This window comes from Phalacrocorax carbo, chromosome 2 (assembly GCF_963921805.1).
Source record: "Phalacrocorax carbo chromosome 2, bPhaCar2.1, whole genome shotgun sequence".
Taxonomy (NCBI): domain Eukaryota; kingdom Metazoa; phylum Chordata; class Aves; order Suliformes; family Phalacrocoracidae; genus Phalacrocorax; species Phalacrocorax carbo.
This window is the reverse complement of record NC_087514.1, coordinates 119,774,273-119,790,214: the sequence shown is the minus strand read 5'-3', so window position 1 is coordinate 119,790,214 and position 15,942 is coordinate 119,774,273. Positions and strand designations below refer to the sequence as shown.

General features: G+C 42.7%; 1 protein-coding gene across 6 annotated transcripts in view; it reads left to right on the top strand.

The window, feature by feature from the left end:
- Nucleotides 1-1,727: 1,727 nt before the first annotated feature.
- The window catches only part of FYCO1 (FYVE and coiled-coil domain autophagy adaptor 1), a 52,550-nt gene continuing 38,335 nt past the window's right edge, over nucleotides 1,728-15,942 (top strand). Inside the window, exons 1-4 of one of the 6 annotated variants that reach the window (XM_064444099.1) lie at nucleotides 1,728-1,914; nucleotides 11,456-11,640; nucleotides 13,160-13,266; nucleotides 14,370-14,495. In XM_064444099.1, coding sequence (XP_064300169.1) covers nucleotides 11,586-11,640; nucleotides 13,160-13,266; nucleotides 14,370-14,495 — 288 coding nt within the window. In that variant the 5' untranslated portion in view covers nucleotides 1,728-1,914; nucleotides 11,456-11,585. Of the gene's footprint in view, nucleotides 2,012-2,630; nucleotides 2,780-11,210; nucleotides 11,641-13,159; nucleotides 13,267-14,369; nucleotides 14,496-15,942 lie in introns of those variants that run through there. The other 5 variants (XM_064444098.1, XM_064444101.1, XM_064444104.1 and 2 more) reach the window with 5 other exon arrangements.

The following is a 15,942-nucleotide window of genomic DNA, read 5'->3' as shown; positions in this document are numbered from 1 at the left end:
AAAGGCTTTCCTTTTACCGGGATGGCTGACATTGCCTTTCCTGGGCTAGTAAAATTGACAATAATTCCCATCCAGCTTATAATAGTTTATGAAGAAATTAATAAATAATTTTTATCAGAATAAAAATAAAGGAAAGCAACACAAATGAAGCAGGTAATACTTTTTTTTTTCATTAGGGCAGCTTCCAAAAAGCTAAAATCTTGAACATCTTTTGTTGCTATGAAATGAAAAATACAGAAAATTCTAAGGAAGTGTTGGTCATCAGCAGACCTAGCTGGAAACAACATGGTTTTCTCTGAAGAAATTGATTTCTGTATAAACAGGCAACAATTCAATAATTAATGTCAGTAACTAAATAGTTCTGAAAGTAGCTTGTCACTATGTAACTAAGAGGAGGAACAATCCATTCTACTTGATTGTTTTTGAGTGAGAAGTAAAATGGCACAAAGACTTTTTGAAAACATATAAAACCCCCTCCATTGCAGTGAAATTATCTGGGATTTGTCATTATTTGCAACAGATGACCCCAGGGTTACTTTTGGAAGACACCCTGTTGTCAACAGATCAATGGAAAACAAACATTTGTTTTCAGCAGATGCTCCTGACCCCGTACTGCATGATGCAGCAAAGTGTGCCAAGAGAAGTCAGCCCAAAGGCTGCGTCCAAACTACTTAAGACACCCCACTGTGTTTCACAGGTCATGTGCCCACAACATGCTTAGCCCTATAACCTGCACTTCTGGAGACATTAAAATGCTTTTGAGCTATTCAAAACCATACATTAGATAAAGATTATTCACCAAAGCTTAAGGTCACTTAGTCATCCTTAAATTGAGGTTGAAAAAAATGAGGATGATGGAGACACGTCAGTGACTACATACATGTACTTCCTCAGAGTCTTGAAAATACGACGCTTTGATCCTATGGCTGCCTAAGCTTTAGTTTATTACAGTAATATAGTCACAAGCATTGTGGCAGGAACCCATGACAAACCACCTGGTCACAAGTTTTATTTAAAACCATTTATTTACCAAGGCAACGTGGAAAAAAGCAAAGGAACTTTGTTTTCAAGTACACTTCAAACACAAAATCAGTGTTGCCTATTTCAGACGCTGTGAAAGAAATGTCCTTTTGGAGTATCACATGCCTTATAGAAGGCTTAAAATTTGAAAAGGAAGAGTGGAAATAGCTTGCTTGTAGAAGGACCCTGGTTCCAGCTGGGAGATGGTGTGGGAGTATTAGAAACATCGTGCTCCACGTAACCCCCCCAGCACCCCCCGTTAGGAAGCAACCTCCTGTTCCAGTTTCACACCCTCTTTCTCCCAGTCTCTTACGGTACGTGGCCTTTATTAATCCTTACCTACGTCTTTCTGCTGTGGGAAGAGGATTTTCATCAACTGACACAGGCAGAAAGGGGAAATCTGCTGTGTACTGGACGTATTGAGCCGACTTTCAAATTCACTTCAATTGTCCCTGCAAAGAGCTTGATGCACCGATGCAAAAAAACCCTATACTGAACTGCCGTAAAAGCGACAGTCGGTAGTATGTTAGAAAGCTACACTTCTCGACCGGCGACCTTCCTTGAGGGTACCAGAAACACAAACCCCTGAGAGGAAACCGACCCAACCCTGCAGCTGTAGGGGAAAGCGGCGATTTCCCCCGCAAATCCGTTTTAAACTCTATTTTCACCACTGTTTCTTTCCCCCAGCCGCCCCGCTCGGCCGAGGACCTCCTCGCCCCGCTGAAGTGACTGCCGCCGGCCCCGGCCCGGAGCCCACAGCGGCGCAAGCAGCCACCGCCCCGGGGGTGGGGAGGCACCTCCGGCGGCCTCACGGGAGTTGTAGTCGACGGGGAGCAGCTGAACGGCGCCGGAGCCTCACCCCGGGCCGCGTCTCCGCGACATGGCGGCGGCCGCGTAGGTAACGCGCGATTCTCCCCACACCCCTCCCTGAGGGAGCTCGGAGGGTGGCGGGGCCGGTAGGGAAGAGACAGCAGCTGCCGGAGAGAAAGAGGTTGGGGGAAGTAACTTCTGCGGCTTTCACTTGTTGCCGCTCGGAGCTCCGCTCTGAGGGGAGGAGCCCCGGTGGGGACGGAGGGGGAGAGATGGGGGCCGAGGCGGCCCTGGCTCGGCCCTGTGGTGAGGTGAGCGGCGGCCCGGCGGGGCCGCCTTAGCCCGCGGTGGGTGACCAGCTCCGCACAAACGGGCCGTGGGTGGCCTAGATGGTGGCCAATGTCCGCCTAGCAGCTGGCCCTGAGGGACGGGGAGCTACGGGGAGCCCGAACCCAGGCCCAGTCGCCTTAGGTGTCATCATGTCCACCTGGTGAGCGATGATACTAGGCCCACATAAACACTGCCTTCAGTTTTCTTCCCTTCTCATCCACCCCTGAAGGGACCCTCCGACTCCTCCCCACCGCTCACAGCAGCTGCCAGAGGAGCAGAGCCACCCCGGGGCCCTGCTAGAAACTAAACTCCCCGCCCGTGTCCGTTCCCTCACCCGTTATAAAGTGCTGACAAGGCAAATATTTGCCGCGGCCCTAATCCCACTTGCCCTTGTGTCGGCAAATCTCCGGCGGATGGATAGGGAGAGTTTTGCTGGCATGCGGGGAGGCTGGGTCTGCAGAGCAGATGCTGGGTTTGCAGCCGGCCCTCCTTCAGCTTACGTTGATCCTGGTAATCCAGAGGGAGCAAGGAAAAAAGAAAAATAAAAGGGAGGCTTTAATGAAATGGTTCTCCGATGCCTTTGGGCTCTGGATTCTCCGAGGGCAGATGTCCTGCGGTGGTGAGTCGGGCTGCGGAGGGGCTGTGCCGTGTTTTGGAGGCTGGTGAATTTGTTGCTGCTGCAGCTGCCTGTTCTGGAGCTCAGGGTTCTGGTGTTTTCTGCCCAGGTCATTGCACCCAGCCTCCTGCTGATTTTTGCCTGTGCAAAGTTTGCTTGGCACACAGAGTTGGTCAGCTGTAGGTGTCATGTTCTGGATTCACCCTTTCACTTGAAACCAAGTTACTTTTCAAGTGTAATCAAAGAGGGAGGAGTACCAGGCCTTTGCCTCTTTATGCTTTAGAGTGAAAGCAGGTGTTTGGTTTTATCCAGCTCTGACTTCACGTGCCCATGGAGGCAGGCTGGGATTAAACTTTCAGGGTACAACATGGACTCTGTCTTGTCAGCAACATGGCGACATGTTCTCTGTTGGTGTTTTTCTTGTTTTTGGTTATGGTATGATGTTGCAGGACATGGAGCAGAGGAGATAAACTGCTTTGCAGTAGTGAGGTTTATGTTTTCCAGATACTATTGTGTACAAGGCAATTTCCTGAAGTCTTCCAATGATCCCTATGGGAGTCCTTGAGTTAAAAAAATGTTCCAGATATTTCAAACAGTGTTTCTAAACATTCACATTTAGAAGACTGCACTGCAGTTAAAAAGTTGTATCTAAGATACTATGGTGGAAAACAAGTGATAGTCGATTTTGCTTTTCTTGTTGTAGAATATATATTGGACAGCATTTGTAGTGACGACATTTTACTACTTCTTCTGATGAGCCAGTTAGTTATGGAGCCTGTTTTTCATGTGTAAAGGAGCCCTTTATGTACACTGTCTGATAACAGTGATCTATTGCATTTGCAGTCCCTATCTCCACTGCGACAGGATTACATAAAAGGAATAGGAATTCATACTGATATACTGAAGTCCTCTAAGACTTGGTTGGTGGGGGATCAAGACCTAAAAGAACAACTAGGCAGGGAAAACTACAAAATGTAAAGAGAAGTTTGTGTAAAATTGCAGAAATTATGCAGTGGACTCATGGAAAAAGTAGTGCTAGAATTGTTTTTAATTCAGACTGTTACTTGCTTTTCTTAGTTCATCACATTTAAAAGTTAACAATTGCCTATTTGTCAAATAAACACTGATCCCTTCTAGCATTCATTAGATGATGTTGAGATTATTAAACTGAAGGGAACTGTAAAAGCTTTAAGTGTTTTTACTGTTACCCATTATTATTTTTATTTATTTATATTACCATGTTTTTATTTCTGTAGGGTTTTGCCAATGCAAGGAAACTTCTTAGCAGCTTGTATCTAGTCTAGTTCATCTTTTCATGTAGTAATTCCAGGTTGTCCAGGGAGTGGTGGCTGTTTGCGTCCAAAGATTCTACAATAGTAGTAGTTTTAAATACTTTGCCCAGATATATTCAGAAGAAGGCTTTAAAAGTTCTGCTCCTTCTACCAGTGTTTCAAACTGTAATGTAGGGTGTCTCAATCTCAGTGCTTAGAATAGCGCTGGAAAACTGTTGCTGCAAAGGGCCTTGACTTGTACACCCTTCCCTTTCATGTAATATTTTTGTCCATCACAGTATTCTGTGGTTGTTGATGGTATAGTGATGTCAGCAAAGATATTTGTAAACAGTTCACCCCACGTGTGTCCACCATGACATTTAATTTACTGCTGGGAAGGAGGTTGAGCAGAGGAAACGTCTTGCTACTGCTGCAAGCCTATTTAGGTTTTGAAAGTGAACAGGTTGGATCATGGTATCCCCAAAAAACTGGGCTCATGCCAAGCCTGCGTCATCTGTGAGCCTGTCTGCCTGTCTGTTCCTAAGTGGCTCAGCAGTGGCAGTCTCATACAGGCCTCTCTTCCAAAGGCTTTTAAATCTTTGGGGGTTGTAACTCTGAAATTTCCCCTTACCCCTGCAAAATGGTGACCTTCATGGGGAAACCCATGGGAAAAGAGGGAGAGAGGAAATACTCTATTTCCTGCTACAGAGGAAAGAAGACAAGAATTTTTGTTGTTGGCTCTGGGGCAGCATGATTCACTTAGTGGCCTGGCAGTTTGGGTTGTCTCAATGTGGTTTTTGTTTCATATGCTTGCCTCACCTCCTATTTGATCTATGCATGTAGCCAAAACCTGTAATTTTCAGTGTTGCTTGTTGCTAGTTGACTGGGAACTACATATAGGCCAGGAGTTGCCCTAGGGAGATACTACTGCTTTTGGCTGGATGAAGGACAGATGGAGTGCTACAGATGGGCAAGTCTCAACACCCACCTGCCAGACTTCCCAAAACCATTAGTTGGAGGCAGCCTTTTTGAGTACTTCTGAAACATTGGCTTGGAGGGACCGTGTGGAACGGCAGAATACAGAGGTAAAAAATACTGCTAAGGAAAGTCCCCATTCAGAGTTAGGATGAAATGGTTGTTGCTTTTAACTGTCCCAAAGTCTCAGAGGTGGCTGAGATGCTTTCGTCAGGCTGAGCTTGCTGAGGAGGTAAACAAGGCTCAGAGACCAACTTTGGAGACCTGTAAAACATGAGTTTTTTTGAAGACTCCAAGCTTGTACAATGGTGATTCATGACGCTCAACTCACTCAACTCTCCTTTGCAGCTGGAAGTCCTCTAGTGTTTCTGTTTCTGTAGGTATCTATATGGTGCTCCTCAGAATAGCATCCAAGCGTCAGGTGCCTGGCTTGAAGAACGTGTAAGAGATTTAAATACTTGGGTGAGTTATGGAGAGGAAGAGCAGGTTTTGTGGCAGGGAGGGTACATAGGGAAATGGTGAGAATGGCTTGGAAGAATAAGAGTGCAAAAGGAGAAAAAACCTTTTAACTTTTGAATGAAACCTATCTTTTCAACTCACCGTACAGGCATTGGGGCAGCAGGGGTGCCTTTCCCTGGCGGGGAGTGAAATAGGGTGGGAGCAGCTGAGGAGAAGCAAGTCTCTGGGAGAGTTATGGTTAAGTCGTAGATGTTAGTAAACTCAGTGTAGCATTCCTGACATGGGGTGAGGTCTGGCGTGTTCTAAGGAAAAAGGGCAGATGAGTTTGTTAAAAGTGATACTAGTGCAATTCCTGTTATCGGAAGAGTGCTCTTCTCCTTGTTAACTGACTGCTTCCTCAAATGGACAACTTCTCTCATCATGGGATAAGTCTGGGACAGGGTTGTCTTTGTGAGATATGTACAAACTCGTGCCTGTGTTGTTCTTTGTGGTAAGTGGTCATTTGAGTTCATGTTGTTCAACAGTTATTGATGTGAGGAATATCAGAGACAAAGCACTGCATTCTCCAAATCAGGAAACTGTGTCCCTGGTCTGATGCATCTGTCCGGTTTGGCAAAGTTCAGTGTAATGTTTTAAAGGGGTTTAAGTCAGGTCTTAGAGCAGAGGTCCAATTTAGTAGATGCAGCATTAAAAAGAGTTGTTAGGGTTGCCAGCTTTCCTCACTGAGGGTTAAAAGTTAACTATTACTCATGCAGTTCTCATCATGCCACTTGTATATGTGTATCTGTTGCTTAGTTTTGATCTTCTTCTAAGAACAGTTTGCAAATACAAGGAATAGGGGGCTATGCAGACCAGTTGTCCATAGAATAGGGAAGTTTGCACAAAGATTATACAAAACTTTACTCATTCATTTCTGTGAGTCTCTCCTGTCAGGTTAGGGGTGCAAGCAGTATCTTGTGAATGTCATTAGTTTGTGTTCTTATGCTGTAAAATGCAAATATCCCTAGAATGCAGGGGCCTCCCCACAAAAGGACTTTACTGTAAGGAGTCCCGAACTATAAAATGCTACTTTTCTGTCTGGTGTTTGTAAAATATGTGAATATTTTTATGCACTTCATCTAGTTACTCTCTTCTGCTATGCTACGATACTCTGAATTTGTTTTTCAGGACACACGTTTTCTGCAAGATGTTTTATTACTACATGTTTATACACCCAAACACTTCAAAACAAGGTTTGTGTGTATGAGCATGTGGGAAATCCAGCATAGGTTTGCAGCATGGTCTCCTGATTGAAGTACTAAAAGAAATAAAAAATATTCCTTCAAAACCATATTTTTGTAATTGAAATGGGAAGGTTTGTTGCTGTAGAAAACCAAGGGGGAAGACTAATTTAGCAAGAAAATTTCACTTCTCAGAATGGAACCAAGCTTCAAAACTCCAAATGGAAACCTTAGCTGACATCAGGCTATGCCAGCCTTTTTGTTTTTAATCATCCTATTTAATGTAGTCCAGTGTGCATTTTTATCAGTCACATATCTTCATAGGCAGTGTTAAAGCACAAAGGGTTGAGTTCCCCAGTAAAAGCATGTGTGTGTGCAGGACAGAAGAGTCACACTGACTTTTTTGCAGCTCACCTCAGATCCTTATTTCCAGCAAACAGTTCTTTAGCTTTACAGATGTGCAGCTTTATGTACCTTCATAATGTAAAATGAGAAAAGCTAGCAGCACAGCTGCCTTAAATTCCACTGGGACTCTATGTTTCCTGCAACTACGAAGTATGAAGTACTTTTTCCAGACACTTAATGAAATGTAATTATTTAACTAAATCAGTGGTGTTACGGTCCTGAGAGGTAGAGACTTCCTTTTCCCAGTTCTTCCTTCGTCTTTGCCATAAGGTTTGCGTTCAGTGTTGTTTTTTTTTTTTGTCAGTGTGTCTTGTAGCCAACTGTATGACCAGGTAGGCTGTTTTTTCCATACACTTTTCAAAAGCGTGCCTTGCAGTTATCAGTCAGTGTCTGCTTTTGTGGGACAAATCGCGTTCACATTACGCAAGGAATATCACTGTTAAAATTGTTGTGACAGGATTTAGCTCAGTATCCTTACTTGCCTGTTTGTTTCATATAGAGTGTTAGAACAGGTATAGCATTGTGGGCACCAAATAATTAAAGGTGTTGTGATACCAGTGTGGGCCATTGATGAATTGTTTGGAATGGCTAGACCAGAGTAGTTACATTAACGTGAAATATTTCCATAAGCAGTAGAAAGTAGTGGACTTTGGTTTCCAATGAATTTGTGTTGCAGATCTCATTTACTTTTTAACTAAATTACACCAGATCTGCAGGGTGAGCTCTGTTCTTAGCGTACACTGAAAACACACTTGGGCAGGGAGTGGTTTCTCCAATATCAGGCTATAACAGAGGTCTTGCTGCAGCCCTTTTACCAATAAAGAGAAACTCTACTCAGGGACTTCCTCCCAGCTTCCTGTTCTGATTGCATAAGGAGGCGTGTAATACCTTGAAGACCTTTGCCTTCTGTCAAGGTTGGCCAAAATTGACCAATGAATTAAAAAAAAAAATAGCTGCTGGAGATGCAGACACGCCTACGGTAACACAGAGAGAAATTTTATGAAATCAGATTAAAAGTAGGTCATTGTAGCTACCCCACTAACCAATTTAATTACAGTCATTAAATTTTGTTTACTGTTTTGTAGGTGTCTCACTCCCCTTCAGGTAAATATTTTCTTTTCCTGTAAGTGGTCTGTTTCCTTTCTGGTTCTTTCTTTAATCTCTGGGATATCCTCCTCTTTAAAGAAGATTGTCACCCTCACACTAGTACTTATGCCAGTAGGAAAGGGAGCAGCCACCTTCAGACATCAGCAGGCATGGCCCAAGAGTGTGAGGAGGGACTGATGGCATGCCCTGTCTTGCCTCCTCTGCCATACTCTGTGCCAGGTCCTTAGCGTAACTGCACTGATGTCATTGCAGCTCTGCAGTTTTGTGCAAGTTAATGCTGTCAGCCTTAGTCAAATGATATAAGAGGTAACAATGCATCACCTAAGAAGCTTTTGACCCACAGTAGGTCACTCATGCCTGACGTGTATCATCCTGTTTTCAAATAGCAAATATTTACAGGCATACGTGATAGGAAATGCTGGAGGAACAGGGTTGTGCTCTAAAGAATTCCAGGCAAAATGTTCTGTGATCAGGAAGGACTAGATCAGGTGTTTACAGAAGCTCTTCCTATTTTGAAACCTTGGGAAACCAGTTAAGGTACATTGTCAGCTTCCTTTGCTGTAGGAAGTGGGAGCTCTGCACCTTTCTGTGGGATGGACTGTGTTTTCTAAGAACACCTCTGGAATGACCACAGAGGGGAGAAGTACCTTTCTCCCCATTTTGTAGAGGAGAAGGCAGGTAGAAAAGGTTTCAGCACATTCTGGTGCAATAGCCCAGGTCTAAAGGTCCCCTTCACCTCTGGGAAAAGAAGGGAGTAGGTGCACATCTCATGGGTGTGAGCTGATGCAAGGAAAGGGGGAACTGTGAGACCTTGCTTCCTGTGCTGAGGAAAGGGGTGATAGGAGGAGACAAAGAAGAGAAGTGGGTTATGCAGCTACATGCCTCCAGCTGAGTTGTGGTCTATGTTCAGGGCTCCTGCATTCTGCCTAGCAGATCCTGGCAGGGATAAAGGTGCATGTCTTGGGCTGCTGTGGCACAACAGGATCAACCCATTGGGAACATCCTGCTTTCCCTTGCACAGTGCTGCTGAACTGTTGTGCACAGCAGTAGTCATTTATCTGTGACTTCTGGGCAAACACACTAACTTAGGTACTGCTAGCAGGGCTGGAGCAACTCTAAGCCTCCTTAATCCTCCCCCAGTACATCTCTGCTTGGGCAGTCTGCTGGGAACTAGCACTTAACAAGGTCCCGTGCTGCGCCTGTCTGCCATAGGATGCCCCATGTCCTGCTCCCCACTGGCTGTTGCAAGATAAGGGCTCAACTCCCAGCTGCCATCTCTTTCAAGCTCTCTATACATGCCTGCAATTGGCCTGGTCACTGTTTTGCTGGCATGCCTCTCGCATAGTCTTTGTCTCTCTGGAGCCTTGAATTGGAGCTTGTTCTGGCCTTTGGGAAGGATGGGAAGGATCTCCTTGCTGGTCCTTGCTCTTTTCCCCGATTGTGTGAGGACGAGCATTTGGTATGGCCGCAGATTTTGGCTGTTGCCTGCATTGCACAGTCTTCTCACTTAGGCTCCTTTCTCTAACAGTTGCCAAACTGAACAGATATGGCTGATATTACTGTGCCTGCTTAGAAGAGGAAACATTGACTCACTGGGTTTGTTATCCTTGCTTTTTTTCACTGGTACCCAAACTCAGTGAGTTGCCAGGAAGTGTGATAGTTTATATGATCACTCAGTATGATCAAGATAGGAATCTTGAGTATGTAATATTGTTAATCTAGGGTGAAAAATCATGTCTGGCACCACAAAAGGTCATCCGGTCTATGCTGTGCTGGTGTTCTCTACCTGAAGCAGCATACTTGTGGTGGGGATTTTGCACACCAAGGCCCTTCCCCAGACAGCACATGGTCCACACGATAGTTGTGTCATAACATGACAACTGCTGTCAAATATGGAAATGGAAACTAGAAGGTAAAAAAACACAGGTATTAAGAGAAACACACTAGTAAGCCAAGTTCTAGCCTTTTCTTTATAGTTACTATGTGTCTGTCTCTCTGGCTTTGTTAAGGTTTGCTTTGTTTCAAAAAGGCAAGAATACAGTATCACATCAGGACCATTTCCAAAAAATACCTCAATACATAGGGTAGAAGGGTGGTCCATTAGATTCATTCAGACACGTACTTTGGCCATGTCAATTTAGTTATTTTGTGAGTGAAAGGAAAAAAAAAGATAAAAGAGATACAATAATTTGACCTAATCACATTTGTATTTCAAAAGTTTGTAAGATTTTAATTACAACTTAATTTCACTGTAGTTCAGCTTGAATGCTAACAAAAGCACAGAAATGTAACAGCAAATTTTCTAAAGATTCAGTACTTTGGGTATTGTGGTTACTTGCAAATTTGGCTATACCACTGCAGGCAGAATTCTGAGCATTTGCAAGATGCTCAGTAAGTTCCCTGTGCAGTTTCTATGTGGCTTTTTTTGAACAATTGTTCTCAGGTTAGTGTTCAAAGGTTTGGGTTTCCAGGCATGGTTGTTTTAGTAAAGTGTTTGAGGCTTTTAATTAATTTTAATTGTTTAATTTTAGTTAAGGAAAGATTTTCTATGAGCGCTAGGTATAACTCACTTGTTGTTGTCCTAAGCAAGGGAGGTGGTGCAAGGTATATTTATCCAGCCAGGGACCCTGTAACAGCTTAAAATAAAGTGGTGTCCTCTTACATGTGTTGGGAACAGTGGGTTCTGAGGAGTGGATGAGAGATGTTACTTGTGCTAAAACCAGTCTCTAGTACTAAATCTTTTAGTAGCTTTTATGAGTTAAAAATATGCTCCAAAGCCAGAGAATCAAATGTGTCATTTTTTGGCTCCTTGGCCCGTGCCTAGTCTGTGTCTTGAAATTCTCCCTGAAATGGAAAAGCTGTTATATCTTTTTACTCTGCAGCCTGTAGGCAAAATCTGGCAGAAGGTTTTGGGAGGGGAAGTCCCATGTCATCAGAAGCTCCTTCAGGGTCACAAGATGAACTGCATAAAATGCTAGCCTGAGCTGGGGTGTAAGGCTAACTGTGTTTTAATTCCAGCAAGAGAAAATTGTTCTCTGAGGTTTGCTCAGTAGTTTTGAAAGATGTAACTGAAGAGATAACTGAAATGGAAGGTGAAATCTAGAAGGAAATACAAAGGAGGTTTCTGGAAGAGAGTTGGCCTTATGGGAATTCATTACTAAACAGGATCTAAAATCCTAAAGCACCTCTCTTCTGCTCATTTGAGATGATAAAGACTTTAATTTTATTTTTGACTTTTACAGAATTGCAGGTGTCACAGGGAAGAATAATCTTCATCAGCCCAATGGTCATCAAGGATATGAACTCTGCTACTTTTATCTAGATGGATGAAAAGATTAACAGCCCAGAAGGGGAGCTCCTTTGGTTTTCAAGATGGCAGCAGCTAGTGGAGAAAGCCAGCTGCAGCGGATTATCAGAGACTTGCAAGGTACAGTGCCATGCCGACAGATTCATTCTGTCAGCTGGGCTGCGTCCTGCATGTTTTAGATAACCAAAAGTTGCAGCTGTGTGTTCAGTTGCATAACACTTTTGTGCAGCAATTATAGCAACATGTTTCAAGGTGTGTGATGTGCTCAAAAGATGCGTGAGTTGTGCTGTACCTTCTGTAGGATCCTAAATTCTTAAATCCTGCAAATCTAAATATACAAGATGAAAAATAAGTTTTACAATTAAAAAAAAAAAGTGTCTGTGGGGTGTGTGGTGTGAGCTAGGACTTTGTTGGCACGAATAGAGCTATGCTGTTACAAGACTTCACGTGAGATAAGGAGAAGGCCTGATTTTTAGACCCTCCCTTGATGGGAAGCTAGTGTGGAGTTCCTGCTAATGTAGGAAGGAAAAAAAAACCCTGAGGCCAAACCAAACTGGGAATGGAGACCCAGAGAAAGAGTGCTGGAGAATTGGATCTGCTGTTCTTGCTGCCATGGAACATGCTTTCTGTGCACCTGACTTGTCCTCCACTAGCAGTAGACAACCTCATTTTCCACAGCTCTGTTGCAGGCAAAATTGGCAACAGATTCATAACTATTTTCCTGCTCTGTCTTGGTCCTAATCAGCTGACTATACAAAGATCCAGATATTTTTCCTTTTGATTTTTGTTAAATATAAGGTATGATATCCACCAAAGCTGGGAATCTAGATCTTCCTGTAACATAAAAAGGAGATCTAAGTGCCTGCTGACAAGAACAGATTTTAATTTGGAAAGGGGATCGAGTGGGATTGGGAGCTAAGGCTCACTCAGGCACCTGAAAGAAGTACAAAAGCAAGTGGAAAGGAAGCTCAAAATCAGTCATTTCTGATGCTGAGCAGTACACCCTTTTGGGGCCAGAGTTTCCAGGGAGACAGTGGAGTTTGCTTTGACTTGAAATTTCCTCACCAACTACAGGTGTAGATTTTAGGGAAGAGGAGCTGCTGTATGCTTATTTTTATGTAAATTATTTTTCCAATTTCTGTTTTGTAACCAGCACAAGCTGAACCTTCCTGAATAAAGCATGGAGAAGACAAATGTGCTGACTGAATGACTGTTCTCGTGTTACTGATCCCCTTTAGCAGATTACATGCTTTGTCCTTTCTAATCAGAATTCTGTTTGTCCTGTAGCAATAACTTAACGTGCACATGAGGCAGCAAAAAGTTATTTCTCTTTCCTCTGCTGAAGAACCAGTTAGCAATTGTCTGTTACCAGTTTTTTGCTAAGTGTCAGAAGGGGGTTTTGCTCTTTTTAAGAAGTAGTAGTCAGTATACATAACTTGAGTTTTAGGGTTTATTATAGGTGGTATTAAATTGCAAGCATATCAGTAAGGTTTTTGCACTGTTGTTAAGACAGTTTGACTGAAAGAAACCGAACACACGTGCATAATGTCCAGGCAGAAAACCCATTTATTTGGTTGTTTATGGATTCATGCTATGTATCTCTTGCATTAGTTAACCATTTTGCTGTCTTATTTTAAAGATGCTGTGACTGAATTAAGTAAAGAATTTAAAGAAGGAGGGGAACCGATCACAGATGACAGTGTCAACTTGCAAAAATTCTCTTACAAGCTTGAGTACCTTCTACAGGTAAAAAGTGATGCGTCATTTGTAATCCACCATCAAAGCTAGGCCTTGTTTTCTCTTATTGCCTCTTCAGTATGTGGGGTTTAACTCAAATAATCATGACTATCCAGTTGAGTCTCTCTTTTTAATTTTTTTTCAGTAAGCAGACTGAGGTGTGTGCTGTTTATTGTACTTATTTCAGTGAAAGTAAATAAATGTAATCAAAAGGCAGTGCTGGCAGTTTGATCTGAAACATTTGAGCATGATTTTAAAGATATATCCTGCTAAATTATCTTGGAAAAACTGTGGTAATGAAATCTTGACAATATTTAAATGCAAAATAAATACTAGGAAGCTGTTTATGGTCCAAAGATTGTGGTGTGGGTAACTTACAGGATTTTTAGCAACTTCACTTTGGAAATTAATTTTTATTGTATGGAAAGCTTAATGCAAAACGTTGAGTTTTAATCTAGAATGCTGCTTTTTGGCCATCCTCAAAATTTAAGTAAAAGGGGACACTGCTGGGCAAACTGAAATTCAGTGTGCATAGTCTTGTGTCTACACATACTGTAATCATGTCACTGATTGCAACAAACACGTGCTAATCTAGCCTTAATCTAGGCAAGGGAGTTTTAATTGGGTTGCAAAGGCTCCAACAGAAGCTGAAGAATCCTTCAGGATTTGAATGGTCCAAACTGCAGTCCACACCCTCACTGCACTGCTGCTCTGAACATGATTTAGCTAGAGCAGGTTTTCCTGGTATGTACATGTGTGCTGTTGCCACACTTGATTGCAGGACTCTCAGCAACTGCTTGTTGGTCCCTTGCTCTTGAACAGCTGCTGAGTCTGCCGCAAGTCTTTGTTTCAGCAGTTTTGAATAGATGTCTGTATTTTAACTAGACCCAGAACATTATTATCCGTTACTGCCTCTAAAGTAGCTTTGGTAAGTGCTGGATTGCATCAGTGCAGTACAATATCTTCTTCCTTTGTCAATACACTGGCTAAAAATAAGAGGAGTCATGAAAGTACATGTTGTTGGAACAGAGAGGAAGAGAATTCCAAGTACCTATATATAAGTATATTTATATTTAAGTTTTTCTCATTGCTTTTTGTTATACTTGTTTAAGTTTGACCAGAAAGAAAAAAACACATTGCTGGGGAACAGAAAAGACTACTGGGATTATTTCTGTGACTGCCTGGCAAAAGTCAAAGGAGCTAATGATGGAATCCGCTTTGTCAAGTCTATTACAGAAGTAAGTATATCAGTTAAGCATCGAAATATGTGGTTTATGTTTTGGTATGTCTTTTCAGAGGGCAGTAGAAACCAAAAGAAAATACACTGCCTTTAACATACAGCAAAAAAGTTGGGAGTTTTTATTTTTAACTCTTATGTAAAGTATAAAAATGCAAGGTTTCTCTTTTTACTAGGGTACTAAATTATATAGGATTAGATAGCCCGACTCTTACTTATTTTGAAGACCACTTACACACGTGAATGGTCCTTCTCATCTCTGGTTGTGCCCCACCTTTTCATAAACATAGTGCCATTTTCTCTAAAAAGGAATGAAAAATTAACTCAAGCGTAGAGCCTGCCATCATTAGTGCAGCTTAAGGCAGGACTTGCTCTAGGAGTAAGAGGAAAGATTCACCATGTTTGACATTACTGACCAGTTGAAGAAGTCTTAAGAAGAGTTGAGGAGTACTGACTGAGAGCAGCATTCCATCTGCTGTCTCAACTTTGTCCCTCCATGTCAAATAGCATGATGTAGTGGCTTGAGGTGGTTGTCATTATTCCCTTGGGTAAGCTGTCATGAAGAGGGCAGAAAGCTTTATTTTTATTAGATATAGTAATAAAAGCTTAATCTTGTAACAGCCATGTTATGTCTTCAGCTCAATGAGTGGGTGAAGTGTGTGCTGTGAGAAGCTTTCTGTGCTGATCCTGTCTGAGTCTTCATAATCATTTGAAGAACTTTCCTTGTAGGTAAAAGAGGCAGCTGTATGGTGGTGCCGGCCAGCATTGTCCTGATGCTCAGTTCTGTTACCTGTGAGCAGTGCTAACTTATATTAGCAAGTTACTATTTACAGCAGATTCCCCTGTTCTCTTAGCAATTCTTCCACAGCAGCTCTAGATAATGTTGTCTTGAGCCATCTGAAAGAGAGCCATGATACTCTAGCAGAGGCAGGCTCTGTATACCCTACCTCACTCTCTGCTCTAAGCAACTTAGGCGATATTGAATTTTGCTGTGCCAAGGTGAACAAACCAAGGAAGGGCTCCAATTGGTTTTACCACTGGGAGGGGAAACGGGAGAGCCATGGAAATGGCGTTTGGCTTTCCCACTACTTCCAGAAAGACTGAAGAAGGACGGTGACTGCTGCCACAGGGAAGATCCTCTGACTGTAGCTACTGGCTCCTAAATTCTCAGCAGCAGTAGCCAATATGATTTCATTGCAAAGGTGACTGTGCTGTACCCTTCAACAGTCTGTTGCCTGTGGCATCACCTGCATATTATCACATGTAAAGGCTGCTCTGCTTTTTCCTCTTTCTTCAGTACCTCTGGCTGTTTAACAATTAGCGTGATATCAGAAATTATGGTTTGGAAGAAGGACATTTTCTATTTCAGTTTCTGTGCAGCCACAGATATTAGCTTGTGGAAGACTTAACTTTATTAGCTTGTGGTTTAGGAATATGAACTTTAAAAA